At 40.5% G+C, this 17,981-nt stretch overlaps 1 protein-coding gene across 5 annotated transcripts in view; it reads right to left on the bottom strand.

The window, feature by feature from the left end:
- RALGAPB (Ral GTPase activating protein non-catalytic subunit beta) overlaps positions 1-17,981 on the bottom strand; it is an 81,302-nt gene that overhangs the window by 35,596 nt on the left and 27,725 nt on the right. For all 5 annotated transcript variants that reach the window (XM_081946188.1, XM_081946185.1, XM_081946186.1 and 2 more), the window contains 3 exons: positions 17,641-17,851; positions 11,049-11,250; positions 7,833-8,000 (listed from right to left, as the gene is read on the bottom strand). In XM_081946188.1, the coding sequence (XP_081802314.1) occupies positions 7,833-8,000; positions 11,049-11,250; positions 17,641-17,851 (581 nt within the window). The remainder of the gene's footprint in view (positions 1-7,832; positions 8,001-11,048; positions 11,251-17,640; positions 17,852-17,981) is intronic.

Here is a 17,981-nt window from a genome sequence, read left to right as displayed (position 1 = left end):
CCAGTTAAGCCAGCCTTTCTAACTTCATTTGGGATCTTCTAACATAGGATCTTCCTTTACTCTCCTCGCCCCCTTTGCTGGCACTTTCGGAACTTTTCTTTGTTGGGTGGGCGATTGGGGGTGGGGGACACATGAGAACCTAACGACCCCCCCCCAAAGCCAGGAAAAACATAGAGGAGGAAAAGTAGCAGATTGACCAGCTGAGAGCCAGGTGCTTTCCTGCCTTCCATGCGCAAACCCTGCAACCCACAGCCCACGCAAAATGACGTTCTCTACCACTACCATCCCCACAACTCTCTCTGCCGTTTTATTTAATCCGTGGATTTATTGAACCTTCCTTCTTGTCCCCACTCCACCCTACCACCAAGCCCAAGCCCCCAAATCCTTTTCTTAAAAGCCCGCCACGGCTCAGTATCTTCTCTGTGGCATTTCTCTTTTTATCTCTGTTTCTTTTTCTCCCCCCCCTCTCTTTCTCCCCCATTCCCCCCTTTCCTTCCTCGTCCTTTTCCTTGCGCGGTTCCTCCCAGTTCCTCATGCTGAGCCATTGGGGGAGGGGGGGCACACAGAGAGAGAGAGAGAGACAGATTGGGGAACCGCCCCGAGTCCCTTTTCGGAGAGGGGGCGGTCTAGAAATATGAAATAAAGTAAAGTAAAGTAAAGTAAAGAACCTCGGCCAAGCGTGCCAGGGAGCAAAGAGACTGGGGCATCCCGTTTCGCAGCCACAGCAGCTGCAGATGTTTCGGCATGTCTTTTTATTTGCTCACCCTTGGAGAGTTCTCCCTTTTCTCCTCCTTTCCTGCCTGGCTTTGCAGGCACCCACAGCTGCGGGCTCTGAAGAAGGAGCATCGAGCCCTGTATTGATGGGGAGGAGAGGAGATGATGGGGGGGGGGGGGGAGAGAGGGAGGGAGGCATTTTGGCAAAAATCTGTTATGCCTCTCTCCTTTCATTGGATTTATATTAATTGTCCTTTCTCATCCTCTAAAGAATTCCTTCCTTCCACCCCCTCAGGAGAAAAGGCTGTGGAGAATCAGGGGTGGCCAAGAGTAAGAGATGAAAACTCCTACATGCTGTCCTAAAGTCTCCGGAGGGAGAAAAACAGCCAAACATGCAAACCGGAAGTTTGTTCCCAAACTTCCGGTTTGCGCGTTGGGTTGTTTTTTGCCCTCCGGAGGCTTCAGGAAAGTCTCCAGAGGGCGAAAAACAGCCAAAAATGAAAGCCAAAATCAGCTGGCCAGCGCGCACATGCGCACTGGAGCCGACAGGGCAACGTCTCGTGTGCCTGAAGAAATGGCTCCACATGCCAGATGTGGCACGGGTGCCATAGGTTCGCCATCACGGCCCTAGTGTCAGGCCTGTAATTCTGTTCCTTTTAGGATCTTTGGCCTGCCACATAATTAAAACATATATATTATGCTGTTTCATTGGTATAGTAGTTGGGAGGGGGGAATAGAAAGGAGTAGGATTGTGGAATGTATTGTTATGGATTTCTTAGAAGCTCAAGGTCGTCTTTTGTCTCCGCACCTCGACACCTGGCCGGAAGGAGAGGGGTGTACATGCCAGCGTGGAAGATGAAGATTGGACCATGTGATGAATTATGGGGTGTGGGGATGGATGATGAACTTTTAACTTGGGGAATTCACCGGATGTACCTTAGAGTTGAAATTTCAACAGCATAATGCCAACATGCCTGTCTTATTAAATTGGAGTTTTAAGGACTACTTTGCCTTGGACAATGATTTAATTCTGCATGATATTTGGAACGCTGACATTATTTCAACTCTCCCTTAAAAAAATTTTCTTTCATCGGGGTACTGAATCCCAGCTCTGACCCAACCCTGGGCAGGACGAAATTTCAGTGAAGATGGAGGAAGGAAAGAATGCAGCAGAGAAAGCTAAGGATGATGGATCACTTATGTTTGTCGAAACCATCTATGCACCTTCTAAAGAAATAGTTCAACAGGCAGAGGCGAAGCAAAGGGAGCTTCAGCAGGGCGCCCGGCGAAAGGAACCGAAACCAAGATTTCCCTCACAGACGGAGTTTGATCTGCGGGAGGAAGTTTCGGGATTTATTGCTTCTCAGGAATGCCTGCTGGAAGGAGGGGGCCCCCCCAAAGGAACTCTGACAGACGGCTGGAGCATGGGGAGAAGAGCAAATGAATGGAGATCTCAGTCGCTATCACGCAGCCAGTCTTTGATGGGCCTTCCGGACCAATTCCGACGCCTAAATGTGAGTGAACAAAAACCCCTGGGGCCCCCAGAACCACCCGGGTGGAGCCTAGCAAAGCCCACATTATCCTTTCCCAGCAGAGAAACTGCTGCGCAGTGGAGCGGAGACCTTGGGTCTTTCCACACAGCCATCAGCGAATCAGCACCCCCCCCTCCTGGAGTGAAAAAAAGTTGGGAAGTAAAACTTAACCAGCCGAAAGGGGCCTGGAACACTTTCACCTCCCCCCCTCTGCAAAGCGATGGCTCTGGACCCATCAATCAAGCCAATTCAGGTTGGGCTTTCTTCCCGGGTCATGGATGGGCTCAATGCCAGTGGACGCCTGCCCCTTCCCAACCAATGGCGCCACCCCAAATAGCTGCTCAGAGGCAGAGCCAGGGAATGGGACCACCACAGGGCCCACCCCCCCCACCAATGCCTCAGCAGGCTTTTGCCCAACCGATGGGTGTGGCCCCACAAAGAAGCTTACCACCCCAAGCAGCAGGCCAACAGGTTGCTCCGGTTCAACCACCAGCACCCCCTCCTCCTCCCACACCCCCAAGGTTCCGTGCAACCTATGATGGCAGCCGAGACAAACTAGCTTACTTTATGAATCGAGTGTTGGCATACGTTGACCAAGTAGGCCCACAATACCTGACGGATCGAGAACTGATCCAAGAAATAGCAGAGGGGATGAATGAAGGAGAGGCAGCACAATGGATAGCGGAACTCCATGAAGAAGCAGCTCCTGAGTTAGATGACATAACGGGGTTCATCCAACTGATGCGGGCCCGATTTTACGATGTGGCCCAACAGGTAGATGCTGAAGACCAGATCCAGGAATTACGACAGGGGGGTCGGCCGGTCAAAGAATTAGTTTGGGAATTCCGGAGAATAGCTGGAAGACTACGTTACTGGCCAGAGAGACGATTGGTCTATACGTTCAAAAAGGCCTTAGATCCCAAACTGAAACAAGCTTGTGCCGTAAGGGGGACCCCAGATCGTATCCAAGAATGGTACACCACTGCAATCATACTGGACCACGAGATTAATACCTATCCAAAGCCTGGTACCAGAACCCCTGAAAAAAAACCGTTAGCCCACCGAACGCAGAGGCAGCAAACTGAAAAGCTCCCGCCAACCCCTCGTTCCTGGGCCCCAAAATAAAGTGCTACCGTTGTGGTCAGCTTGGCCACCGGGCATCTACATGCTGGGCTCCAGCCCCAGTTCCACAACCATGCCAACCACCTGCCAGCACAGTCAAGAAAACCCCCAGAAAACCCCCAGAAAAAAGTCGTCTGGCACAACAGCCAGCAGGGGCAGAGAGCGGAGCCACTGAAAACGCCCTGGACACTTCAGAGGAGGAAGAGGAAGGAAACCCAGAAGACGACCCAATGGTGAGTGCACCTATCCGCCCCTTCCAAATAAAAGCCAAACTCTAAATACCGAAAACGGGGGTAGAAGGGGAAGTTGGGGTGATTATAGATACCGGCTGCACCCGATGCTTAATCAGCATGTCAATAGTGGAGCAACTAGGTATACGCACCAGACCCCTGAAACAACCCATTCCGTTTGAGCAAGTGGATGGAACCCTAATTGGGGGAGCTCCGGCTACAAAGATCACTGAGTTAGTAAAACTGGTGATAGGCCGCCACTATGAGTTCCTCAGATTCATCGTGGCCCCTGGAATGCAGGAGTCAGTTATCCTAGGGCTTGCATGGTTGGACAAGTGGGAACCTACCATAAAGTGGGAGGATGGCGTTAGAAAGGTGACTATTGGACTTGGGCCGTTACCACCAGTGGAACCAAAAGGCCACCCAGGAACATTGGAACCTAACAGCCCAACCCATCCAGAACCTGCAGCAACCGCAGCAGACACTAAACTTCCGGGAATCCAACGAGTCCCAAAGATCTATTGGGATCTGGCGGAGGTGTTCAGTGAGGAAGACGGAAAATACCTTCCACCTCACCGCGCCACAGATTGTGCCATAGAGTTCAAACCTGGGGTAACCTTACCAAAGCCCAAAATGTACTCTATGACGCCTAAAGAGATGATAGAATTGAGGAAGTACATCGACACCAATTTGAAAAGAGGGTTTATTGAACCAGCAAAATCAAAAGTAGCGGCCCCAGTGCTCTTCAGGGAAAAGAAAGATGGGGGGGGGGTTCGCCTCTGTGTGGACTTACGAGCTTTGAATGCGGTATGCGAAAAGAATACCTATCCCCTCCCTCTCATGAAAGATATGTTGAACCACTTGGCTAAGGGCAAGATCTTCACCAAGCTGGATTTGAGAGAGGCGTATTACCGTATACGAATCCGGAAAGGGGATGAGTGGAAGACCACTTTTAATACTCCCTTAGACAGCTTCCAATATAAAGTCATGCCTTTTGGACTACAAGGAGCACCCGCAGTATTCATGCAGTACATAAATGAAGTGCTACACGACCACCTGTACCTCGGAGTACTCGTTTATTTAGATGACATCTTGATCTTCTCTGAGACCATGGAAGAACATGTGAAACTGGTACGGCAAGTCCTGAAAAAACTTCTAGCTGCCAAACTTTATGCAAAATTGTCAAAGTGTGAATTCCACAAGACCTCGCTAGATTATCTGGGATATCGTATCTCCAATGAAGGAGTAGAAATGGACCCAGAAAAAGTGAAAGCGGTGTTAGATTGGAAACCTCCAAGCACTCGCAAACAATTACAAAGCTTCCTTGGATTTGCAAACTTTTATAGGCAGTTTATTCCAACCTTTGCTGAAATTGCCCTACCATTGACTGACCTATTAAGAACGGGGCCTTCCCCTACTAAACCAAAAGCAAACCAACCATTAAAATGGACAATCGACTGTCAAAAGGCTTTTGAGAAATTAAAACGGCTCTTTGCCCAAGAACCCATATTGCAACACCCCGATCCAGAGCGACCTTTCATAATCCAAACGGATGCCAGTGATGTCGCGATAGCCGCGGTGCTACTACAAAAGAATAAAGAAGGCCACCTCTTACCATGCGCTTACATCTCCAAGAAACTCACCACTACGGAAAGAAGGTGGCCCATTTGGGAGAAGGAGGCATTCGCGATCAGGTGGAGCATGCTCACCTGGAGGCATCTCCTGGAAGGGGGGGATATACCGTTCGAGGTATGGACTGATCATAAAAACCTCGAAACTCTCCTTGCCCATCGAAAGTTATCCCCCAAACAGGTCCGTTGGGCCCAATATTTCCAAAGGTTCAAATTTGAAATTAAACACATCCCCGCAGGGAAGAACTTGTTAGCAGATGCACTGTCGAGAAAACCCCAGTTTGACAGTAAGAAGGAAGAAATTTTCCACCCCATCATACCTCCTTCTCACCAAAAGGCAGCTCAAGTCACCAGTCGAAGCCAAGATAAACTGAGAACCGAACTGAAAGCAGCCCTCCAGACAGACCCATGGTTCAACAACAACAAAGACATCCTAACGATTAATGATGGCGTAGCCTGGAAGGGATCCAAACTGTACGTCCCTGCAGAAATGAGATTGCAAGTGCTACAGCGGAGTCATGATGCGAAACTAGGAGGTCATTTCGGATTCCTGAAAACTCTCCACCTCGCTAGACGTCAATTTTGGTGGCCAAAGATGAGGTCGGAGGTGGAAGATTATGTAAAAAGCTGTGCTACTTCTGCAACAATGAAAACCCGTCCGGGAAAGCCCCCTGGACTACTACAACAAGTGGCCAACCCTAGCCGACCATGGGAAGAGATAGCAATGGACTTCATTGTCGAACTTCCAGATAGCAGTGGTAATAAAGTAATCTGGACAGTTATTGATTTGTTTTCCAAGCAAGCACACTTTATCGCTTGTTCAAGCCTACCATCCGCAAAGAAATTAGCGAAAATGTTTGTGAAAGACATTTATCGCCTACATGGAGTTCCAAAAAGGATCATTTCAGATCGCGGAGTTCAATTCACCGCCAAGTTCTGGAGAGAATTCCTAAAATCGATCGGGTCCACGCAGGGACTCAGCTCAGCATTTCATCCCAGCACAAATGGGGCAGCAGAGAGGGCCAATGCGATGGTGGAACAGTATATCCGGTGTTATGTGGACTATCAGCAAGTAAATTGGTCGGACTTGCTGCCTTTCGCTGAAGTAGCATATAATAATACGGTTCACAGCAGTACCGGATTAACTCCTTTCCAGATTACCAGTGGCATGGAATTCGTTCCTATGCCTGAACTAACTAAGGAACCTCCCTCATCCATGTCCCTGAATGAATGGCTGGAAGCACTAAAGAAGGGATGGGAGAATACCAAAAAGGCGCTAACAGATGCGGCAGAAGCCTACAAGAAGCAAGCTGATAAACATCGTTCCCTACAACCCCCCTTTCGAGTGGGGGACAAAGTTTTTTTGTCTACTAAATACATAAGATTAAAGATGCCTAGTAAGAAATTAGGTCCAAAATTTCTAGGTCCTTTCCCAATAGAAAAGATAATTAACCCAGTTACAGTTCGACTCAGCCTACCCAGACTCTTAGGGAAAATTTACCCGGTATTCCATTGTAGCTTATTGAAGCCGGTAAGGGAGTCTAGCACGAGACCATCCACCCAAACTCCACCTCCTCCCGTAGTGGTAGAAGGGGAAACACATTATGAAGTGAAAAAAATATTAGATTCCAGGCTGTATAGAGGTCGTTTACAATATTTAGTGCATTGGAAGGGATACCCTTTGTCAGAAGCTACGTGGGTGAAAAGTTGGGATCTGAAAACAGATAAATTAGTGAAGCAATTCCATGAGAAATTCCCTGATAAGCCAAAGGGTCCCCCTGGGGGAGGAAGAGGTGGTTAAATTTTGATAGTTAACATTTATGTTATTCTCTTTTCAGGAAACGTTTTTCTCTTGAGGAGAGGCCGCCTGTCAGGCCTGTAATTCTGTTCCTTTTAGGATCTTTGGCCTGCCACATAATTAAAACATATATATTATGCTGTTTCATTGGTATAGTAGTTGGGAGGGGGGAATAGAAAGGAGTAGGATTGTGGAATGTATTGTTATGGATTTCTTAGAAGCTCAAGGTCGTCTTTTGTCTCCGCACCTCGACACCTGGCCGGAAGGAGAGGGGTGTACATGCCAGCGTGGAAGATGAAGATTGGACCATGTGATGAATTATGGGGTGTGGGGATAGATGATGAACTTTTAACTTGGGGAATTCACCGGATGTACCTTAGAGTTGAAATTTCAACAGCATAATGCCAACATGCCTGTCTTATTAAATTGGAGTTTTAAGGACTACTTTGCCTTGGACAATGATTTAATTCTGCATGATATTTGGAACGCTGACACCTAGGACATTGCAACCATCATAAATACGAATCAGTTGCCAAGCATCTGAATTTCATTCACATGATGGAGGGGTTGCTGCAACGGACTTAAGTGTGAAAAATGGTCGTAAGTCACTTTTTTCACTGTAACTTTGAACGGTCGCTAAATGAACTGTTGGACCTGTATTCTTTAGAATACAGAACAGCCTTCCTCAACCAGATACTTTCCAGATCTGCAGTTTGAAGAATTCCTTGACGACATGGTAATCCCACTTATGTGGTTCTGAAAATATTCAGCAGTTTAAAAACTAATATGAATGTTATCAATTTACCTGTCAGGTAAGATAGTTTCAAGTGCTGAAATGAAGTAAGGAACCAAGACATCAATCCCCTTCAAGTCACAGCAGAACAAGGCAGGAGAGTTTAAGATGACACTAGCCAGAACTGGGTGGCAAACAGAATCAGCTATCTGCAGTCCCTGAATTAAAAGCATGTAAAACCTGGCAGAAAAAGAAAAACGTAAACAGTTATAGGAAAGTAATATTAGCAAGTCAAGATTATTTTAGATGGTCAACAGCAAAGAGAAATTTGGCATTTAATAGTGAGCCATCATGAGCATCTAAAGCATCTGCTACATTTTTCTGTTTCAAATGAAATGTTGAAAATTAACATGCTTGGTTCAGTCTTCCAGATGTTTTAATCAGTTATGCTGAATTAAAATATTGCATTGATTTATTTTCCTTTCCATTCAATCGTGTGCTATTCTCAGTGACTTGCCTGCAGCTTTCTTGGCAAGTTTTTTTCAGAAATGGTTTGCCATTCCCTCCTTCTTAGGATTGTGATTCTCGCCCAAGGTCGCCTGGATTGCTTCATGCCTACGGCAAGTCAAGAACTCATAGTCTCCAGGTTTCTAGCCTGGGGCCTAAGCCACTACACTGAATTGTTTCTTATATTTATATACCACTTTTATTTATATCCCATCTTTATTCTGAGAGCTCAAGATAGGTTAAATCTCCCTATCTACATAATAACTATGAGGGGTTGGACTGAGAATGACTGACCAAATCATCCAGTAAGCTGCCTAGTAGAGTGGGGATTTGCACCTGAGATTTCCTTCTTCTAGCTAAAAACCTAACCACCAGGGCTACCCTACAATTACTATGCTGGGATGGAAATCTTTCAAACACGAGTAAATTACAATTTAAACCCAAGGGAGTATGTCCATTTAGCACATCATGACCTACTTTTAGAATACTAAAAATAAAAAGTAAGCGTAGGTTCATCTGATCTGAAGTTATTTACTGATCACCAATATGAAGGAGTAATTTAAAATACTATATTTTCTTTACTACAAAAAGACTATTTGATTCAGGGACTGACTACTTACACTTCTGTCCCTCCCTGTAAAAAAATAAGACTCTCCACATTAAGCTATGTGCAGAATTACATAACACAAATAAAGCAAAAGCACCATTACAATTTGAACCCTATGAATGAGAGCTTTTCCTCTCTCTTAGAAGTTACATACATTGTTACCTGTTTCTCACCTATAATAATGATTGATCAATAATAATAATTATTATTGATTAATCATCAATAATCAATGATGCCAATTGCATAAACATGCCAGTAGTCACAATAGGCCACCATGCATTACAAAAGGACAATGGGAAAAATGAGTATTCATTTGCTTTCATAGCGGTAACCATGTCGTTTGAAACATGCAATCTGGATTAACAGTTTCACATTTCAAATAAAACTTTCTTTCTTATAAATGTTATTAGAAGAGTTTCTGCCAAACAAGTGAAGAATTGCTACTTGCCTCGAAGCACCTTTTAAGTAATGGCAAAAAGTTATTTACAAGTTTGCATGGCAGGATAAAAAAATAAGATTTAAATATAAATTGTGTAAGATGCTAAAGAAAGAGGTGGGCTAGGATTATCTGATTTAATACTGTATTTTGCTGCCTATTGTATGGATGAAAGACTGGATGACTTTGAAATGAGGGAGGTAATTGGAGTTGGAACGACATGATTTGACATTTGGGTGGCACAGCTATTTCTGGTATGACAAAGTTAAGGTTACTATAGATTTTAAAAATCATTGTATTAGGTGAGTCATATATAAGGGTTTGGAAGAGGTATAAAGCAAGACTGTCCAAAAATTCACACAAGAAGTTGTGTTTTATAAGAGAAAAGATAGTTACACAAACCTAGTTGATCTATGCTGGTTTATTAACTTTTCTTCAAGGAAAACCTAAATTAAAAACAAGGGAAAAATTGGAAACAGGAGGTCACACTTGTCAGCTTATGCTCAATTGACAGAAAGATTTAAATTGGGTAAGAATTGTGATTTTATAAATGAATAAACTGATTTTGAATTGGGTTTGTTTAACGATGAGCATGTTATTGATAAGATGTATAAACCTTTATTGAAATTGAATGTGGAAGATGTTAAAGATTGTATGATTAAGTGGGTCAAAAATTTCTGGATACAATCTAATGCTTATTCAATGGGAGATATGAGGATTAAAGGATTGAAATTTACATTGAATTTTAATGTGAAAGAATGTTTATAAGATGATGTACCTTTGGTGCTTAACATCTGATAAATTGTAAAATATGTATAAAGTAGTGTCAAATATATGTTGGAAATGTAATCAATGTGAAGATACTTTTTATTATTTTGGTGGACATATAAGAAAACTAAGAAATATTGGGATCAGATATGTACTTCAATTTAGAGAACTCTTAAAATGAATTTATAATTGGAACCAGGGTTTTCCTTACAGGCCTTGATGGATAAATAGATTGAAAGAAATCTTGTTTCTGTATATAACAACAGTAAGGAGATTTCCTATGCAAAAGGGGAAGGACTTACAAATTCCTACAACGAAAGAATGAAGAGTGAATTTCATGGAAATGGCTGAGATGGCAAAATTTATGGAAATTTTGCTTGATACTAAAAGAAATGAAACTTTAATTTTGGAGTTTGACAATCAGAATTGTTTATGGTTAAGTAAATAGTATTATTAATTTTAGAGCAAGAGATTAATATATTTTACATTTGTATTGGTATCGGGAAAAAATTGGAAGTAATTCTTTTTCTAATTCTTTTCTTTTTCTTTTCTGCACTTCTATTTTTGTTCTCAAGCTTTCCTTTTTCTAATCCTTTCTTTTCTTTACATTGCATATTTTGTTGCAGTCCAATAAAGTTTTATGGGAAAAAGAGAAAAGAAAAGAACTGCTACTTTCGTTATTGTTATCATTATTACACCCTCTTCATATGAACGTTTTCCTAAAGTGGTGTGGGAAGCATATAATGGGGAAAACTGTATTTTATTTGCTTAAAAAAGGTGAAATCCAAGATATTGTGCTTTTACGTACCCAAATTGATAGGACGCACTTTAATTTAAAATTACTTAATTTAAAATCCAATCTCTGAACATTAAAACATTAAACATTAAAACATTAAAAAGCTGAAAAACCCCTTCATGTGTAGCAAAGGTATATAACAATATTTCAACAATTCAAAATGTAAATCAGTACCGAGATAAGTAGGCGGGGAGTATATCTTCTCCGGTTTTCTTGCTACAAAATATTCTACAGAGTGTTCCACAGGCCTCTGCTCTGCCAGATTCATAGTTGTCAGAAAATTCCCCTGCATCAAACATAGGATTGGAAGCCACAGTCTCTGCAGACATTTGTGAACCTTTCCTGCGGAACTCCATATTTGCTTGTGTTGCTATAGCTAAAACAAAAACAAGAAGCACAGAGTTTCATTACATTTGCAAGCATATCCAATAGGCTCATGGGATCCTGGACACAAAGATCATGTCAAATTTAGTAATAATAAAAAACATTAGTTTACTGCATTTACGTTGATGCCTCTGTTTATAAAGCATTTAGGGACTATGACTTTTTAAAAGAAAATTATTTCCTTTGCACCTTCGCACATAAGTAAATCATCTCCTCCTTCAGCAATCCATGCTACCCAAGCGCAGAAGCCTCTGCTCCATTCACATTCTCAGCCAGATGCATCAACAAAAGCCCTGAAACTTGTTTTACAGCAATGTCATTAATTTTCCTTACTCACTATATAAATCCTTTTATGTCCTCAAAACGTGACCTAACTATCCAGCAAGCTCTCTGGTTCCCAATTACTTCTCCTTTATCTTTTGCCACTATGGTGAGCCTGTACTGGAACTAGAAAGAAGGATGCAGGCAGATGCCAAATTCCAAATCATGTCGATGGAAAAATATTGCTTCAAAAAAGCCAAGAGATATATTTCTATGGCACCAGAGAACACGCTCAGAAGGAAATGCCTTCCATACATGTTTCAATTTTTTTCTCCTATAGTTGTTTCGTCTTCATCAAGCCTGCTTTCCAGAAGTATGAGTCGCTTTTATGAGATACACAAGGGATGGTATGGCAAAGGTGACCTGAGTGCTGAGATGGAAATTCCTGCATGCTTATGAAACTTTTGGTGGCATGGATTGAGGAAAAAAAATCAATAGAGTTTAAAATACATCAGGAAGCTACAAGGAGTTCACTCTCCTCTTTCTGTGGCTGTTTTTTGCAACAGGCACCGAGCATATTTTATTCACAAACCTCTACTGTCATTAATGCTCTCTTGAAACATGTAACTGTTCAATTTCTTCCAGCTGTCAGCCACAATGTCCCCTACCCAATTCCTTTTTTCCAGGTATGTTAGGTGAATTCTAGCAAATATGAACAGTTTAAGATCATGCAGATGGATGCTGACAAAAAAGAATAACTCCAGTACCAAAAAAAAGCAACTGTTAGTCCAATTCTACCTTATTTAGGGGAATGGAAAAAAGATATTTTACAGCGTAATCCTAGGCCAGCTTCCTCAAAGTCTCACTGAATTAAAAACTCAGAGTTACTTCACAGAAAGCTACGTAGGATGCAGCCTATGTCAACTACAGTCTTACAAACAGAAGCTCTGCCCATGCACTGAATGTTTATTACTAACAGATTGGTAATTTGGAAGAAAATAAATTTAAAATACATTTTATTGCCTTTTTTTTTTAAAAAAAGATAATTTCTTCACTAATTTTATTTTGGCACAAGGTAACTAAATCCAAATCTTTATGTGTCTTCCCATGAGCCATTTTGTGTCCTGAATAAGCTATCCAGCATATAATGTTATATTGGGGCGGGGGGGGGGGGGTGTAGGAAAAAACTACATGCAGAATGCATACAAATCAAAACACCAGATCTGTGTAAAAGAAGCTTTATGGGAAAAAAACATGGTTAGTGCAAATTCCTATAATTCATGACATGAACACAGACTAAAGTACGGAAAATGATGGGACTGATATCAGGCAGATTTGCTTTTGCCAACAATCTTCCCCGCTTAAAAAAGCACACACAGCTATTTGTCTTTCCCATGTAAAGAGCAACAGCTACAAGGAATGACAATGATACAAATTTAAAAAATGGGATTATGAAAAAAAAAGAAAAAAGAAAAAACATGATTGCAATTAAAGAGAAGCTACTAGTTCCTACTTACAAGATTTATAAGAAAGAAGAATTTGGATAAAAGATGCTGCAAGATAATAGAAATAAAATGGAAGTAAATCAAAGGACAGCAATAGTTATAAAATACTTTAAAATGATGAAACTGTAATAACAAGTTAAATTTAGGGTTTGAAACATAATAAAAGCTTATGATCTAGCAGGCTTGTTAAACACATAGGAAATTAGCATTACGGTTCAAAATTATGATTTCATGCAGAATTTTGAAAGATTTAAAATATTGTCATGGGTTTCATGTATTGTACATTTAGTTTTACAGTATTATTCTGAAAGCAATTTGCTTTTATTCATATATCAGCAAATGAAGATCTACACTATCAGGAGATCATAAAGAGATGGGAAGAAAGAAAATTTACTATCTGTTTATCTCACATCAGATCAATTTCTTTATTTGCAGTTTCCACTGGATGGAAAAATGCTTTAGTAATCACTTAAACCCTTTCCTCGGAGAAAAAAAAAAGCAATAGAAGAAATTTTTATTCAAGGTTACCAAATTACAAATCATCTGGGGAAACAAATAGACCAGGAAGGGGTTCATAAGAAATCCCTTTTAATGGAAAAGATAGTTAAGCATCTTATTTGACTCTGAGGATCACACTGGAATTAATTAATTTGTAACTATGAAGATTTGTGTGGGAATAGGAATGTATTTGTTTTAAATTAAAGCTAAAACAAATCCAATCATTACTTATGTGCTATAAAGTACTTTGCATAAAGTAGTTCCTGCATAAATCAAAGCAGAATTAATTATGCCATCATATCCACTGATAAAACAAAAATATCTCAAATCTTAGAAAAGCCACTTCCCATATGGTTTATTACTTCCCCAACAATCACTCATTTTAGATAAGGCAACACATCTAATTTCTCTGTGTTGTACCAAGGGCTGCTTGAAGCTCTGAAAAACAACTTAATTGAGAAGAATTGAGGCAAAAAAAGAGAACTTTTCAAGCTTTCTCTTCAAGGGTTCTGCAATCTGTAGCTGCTATCAACAAGCATGCCTTTTGCACATTTGTTATCTTACTTTAAGGGGACTTTTAAAGTAACCTTTTATCCATTTTCACGTTGACATTTTTGCTAAAGATATATCTTTATCTATATATCTATATTCAGATTCAAGACTATCTAAAAATATTTTTTCCAGCAACCTATTTGCTTTTTTAGTATAGAGTGGAGGGTTTGAACGGCAAGTCTTGAAGCAGAGAATGTTCCTTCCACAAAGTACACATTTGTGCAAAGGACTACTTTCAGCAGTGCTTCAAAGTAATGAAATAAAGTACTGAAATTCCAATCTTGGCTATTCAAATTACCTTTTACAATAAGCAACGAAACATAGGAAGACTCTTTCACCAAGTCAAAAGTTTAAACTAACATAATGTTTCTATTTTAAGAGAAACAGGATTAGTAAAATATAGTAAAATCCAACCAAATGTAGCAAACAAAGCTAAAAAAAAGATAGAACAGGGAAAAATGGTTCAAAACTAGACTCAAACATTCATGTGAATATTTATTAGTTTACACTGCATAATATGTAGTTAAGCCTACACAAACAGAGACATGACACTTGAATGTTGAGAAGTTACATAAAGGATAGACATTCCTTCATTTCTTTACAGAACCTCCTTGAGTGGCCAGCAATTCCTCTTGTCTAACAACAGTTAATTATTCACTATTATTGCAACTCTTCTGAATTTGTCTATCACTTCATAAAGCAAACAGATCATGCTATCCACTTAGTGCAGTTTTGTGTATTTGAATTTAGCAGTAGCTCTGTAGAGCTTTAAACAAGGGTTTCATTCATCTGAAATAGATGCAGATAGCCCACTCTCATGCCTTGAAGGGCTTTAAAGATGAAAACCAGCACCTTGAGATAGACCCAGAAGCAAACTGGCAACCAATGCAGCTTATAGAAGAGAGATGTAACATGCACTGTTGAGGGAGCAAACTGTACCAATTGAAGTTTCTGGATATTCTTCAAGGGCAACCTCATGTACAGCACACTGCAGTAGTCTATTCTGGACTTGATTAAGGCATGAGTGATTATAATCAGGGCCTGATCATCATCAGGAGCAAGAAAACAGTGATGAAAGTCAACTGGGATGGTGGAGTGCAGGGAGGGAGGAATATTGGAGCGCAGGGTAGCAAGGGACTGGGATGGCCATGGCTCCTTTTGATTCCTTGGGGAGTTGCAAAATTCTGGGGCTTTTTCGCCAGCAATCAATACCCAGATAAACAAGGATATATGCCAGGATTAACACCAAACAATTAAGCACTAAACAATGATCAAGGAACTATCATCTCAGACAAACAATCATATGGATATGTTTAATTTGTGGCTAAGGCAGAAATAGAACTAATAGTCTCTTGGGTTTTTGGAGGGTGGGATACTAAGGTGGGGAGACTAAATAAGTATAATGAAAGCCTTGGGTTAAAATGATACAGAACAGCAATATGAGGTGCAGATCTCTGTATGATGCAGTTGCATTCAAAAATGAAAAGCAGCTACAGAATCTCAATGGTTGCTTTATAAGGGTTGAAACTCTGAGGAATGATAAAGCACACATGGAAACAACATAGTTCAAAAGGACAAGCAGGAAAACTTCAGATTACAACAGGAAAGAAAGATGGCAAGAAACGAGCACAATAATTGGGGTCAACAGCGAGTGCTTGAACCATTAGAAATTCTGAGAAATTTTGAGAGAAGAATGGAATTCTGACCAAACACTTTAATCTGAGAAATGAAAGATTCCAGATAGTTCTTCCAATGAGTGTGGCAAGTATTATATTCCAAAACAGATGAAAAGGGGGGAGGGGGTTAACAATGGTATCAGGAGGAATTAATGCTGCCCTTTTGAGGGGCAAGCTACTTAGACAACACACACACACACACACACACACACACACACACAGAGTATTTTTTGGAGTATAAGACGCAACGGAGTATAAGATACACCAAGGTTTTGAAGAGGCAAATTAAAGAAAAGGTTTTGCACTCTGCAGAGCTCCCCCAAAAGGGCATGCATAGCCTTTAGGAGGCTTATAGAGTGCTCTTGGGGCTGGGGTGTGGCAAAATTGAGCAAAAAACTGCCCATTTTTCGCTCATTTCTGCCCTCCCGAGTCCCGAGGAGCACTCTGCACGGCTATGCACGGCCATTTTGGTGAAGGAGCTGGGGTTTCGGGAGGCAAAAAGGTGCGCCTTATACTCCGAAAAATACGATATATATTTCCTGAAAAAATATAGATAAATAAAAATATGTCTGGGGTTGTCTGATGGATAGGACAATTTGATAGCTAGTTTTCACAATTTGCATATTGCAGGGCAGCAAGCCCTTTGTGTATAGATCTCATATTCTCCATAGCACATTATTTTAAAAAGCTTTTACATTTTTTAGTGGTCCTTAAAATCTTGTTCCTGTTACCTATATCAGAACACAGAAAAAAATACCTCCCAATTGAGCTAAGCTTCTATTAATTTGCTAACACATGGAATTTTACTTTCCTGATATTGAAATTATTTATTATCGCCTTTTTCTAAAACACCTTTTTCAACTTCCCAGTCTAGCCTATAGCCCTGGACTTCTTAGGTAACCTAAATACTAACCAGCCCCAAATTAGTTTTGCTTTCTAGATCAGCCAAAGTCAGCTATGTATTTTACAATGCAAATTAGACTAAGTACTAGAATACCAACAATATGAAACATATGAAAAAAAAACAAGAAACCTTTTTCACTTACAAATTCTTAGCATCTTAGTATTGTATGTTTAAATATCAATAAATGCTACTTAAATTTACTATTATTACGGTAAAGGCTTGAGAATTTTATGGTGAGGCTGGAGTCAGTGGCTATATTTTCCACAGAATAACAAGCTACTACAAAATATTGATTCTGATTCTGAGTTATATCAACATGATGTATTCTTACTCGGCTAGGAAAAAACTATGAACCAAAAGCTTCATTCTATTACTGTCCGAAACATTATTATACATTATTTCTGCTCTGTCCAATTTTATATGTAAATTTAAAAAATAACTAGGAGACAGTCAGATAAAATAAAACTAAAGATCAAAGATTGAAAACTACAGTTTTACAGAACCCTTGAAGCTAAAGAATTTAACTAATCATTGAAATGTACAGATTTCATGACAGAAATTCTGAAAGAAACTCAATTCTGGGGGGGGGGGACCCAGTAATAATGAAATAACACATCTTATTATAGTGCTTTCCTGCCTGTTCTGCTAATTGACTGCTTGAAATAATTCAGTTAGGAAATTTGGTTTTGAAGTAGTGCTTTCAAAGTCATAGATGTAAACAATTCCCTTCATGCCACTTTCTCTTAGCCAATATGTTGCAGAAGACATCTTTATTAGTGTCAGTGAAAATAAGTGACCTAACTAGAAAATTTGACTTTTAACTGTTACAGTGCCTTAAAATCAAGATGCTATTTATATTAAATTAATATAATATTTCACACTGACATAAGTTAATCATATAATTTTTCAGATTTTAATTTTGGTTAGCCAAACATGTTAATGTCAACAAAGAGGAGGAGGTGTACAAAATGGGTGAAAATATTTACCAGTCATACTGCTGTCCCTGTTTATTCCATTATGAAGCTTACAATGAACAAAGGCTGCATCAAACAGCCATGATCCAAAGAGGTTCAAGATACTGTTAACCTTTGGCCTGTGAGGAGCAGGTAACGGTCGAGGTTCAGAACTAGTCTGGTTTGGGCTAGACAGCGGAGAAGTAGAAGATGGCTGGTGTTTGGAAGCATGAGCCGTGTTAGCCTATTTGAATGAAAAAAAAACAGAAAAGCATTTGTTTAGAACTCTTAATATACTGCTTATAATATAAGAATATCAATTATCATCTGCATTATAAGAAATGTCAATGCAACATAGCTGTTGCTAAGGATAA

The sequence above is a fragment of the Natrix helvetica genome, assembly GCF_964273705.1.
Source record: "Natrix helvetica genome assembly, chromosome: 3".
NCBI classification, from domain to species: domain Eukaryota; kingdom Metazoa; phylum Chordata; class Lepidosauria; order Squamata; family Natricidae; genus Natrix; species Natrix helvetica.
Note: the sequence above shows the minus strand (reverse complement) of the source record. Positions and strands in the feature narration are given on the sequence as shown.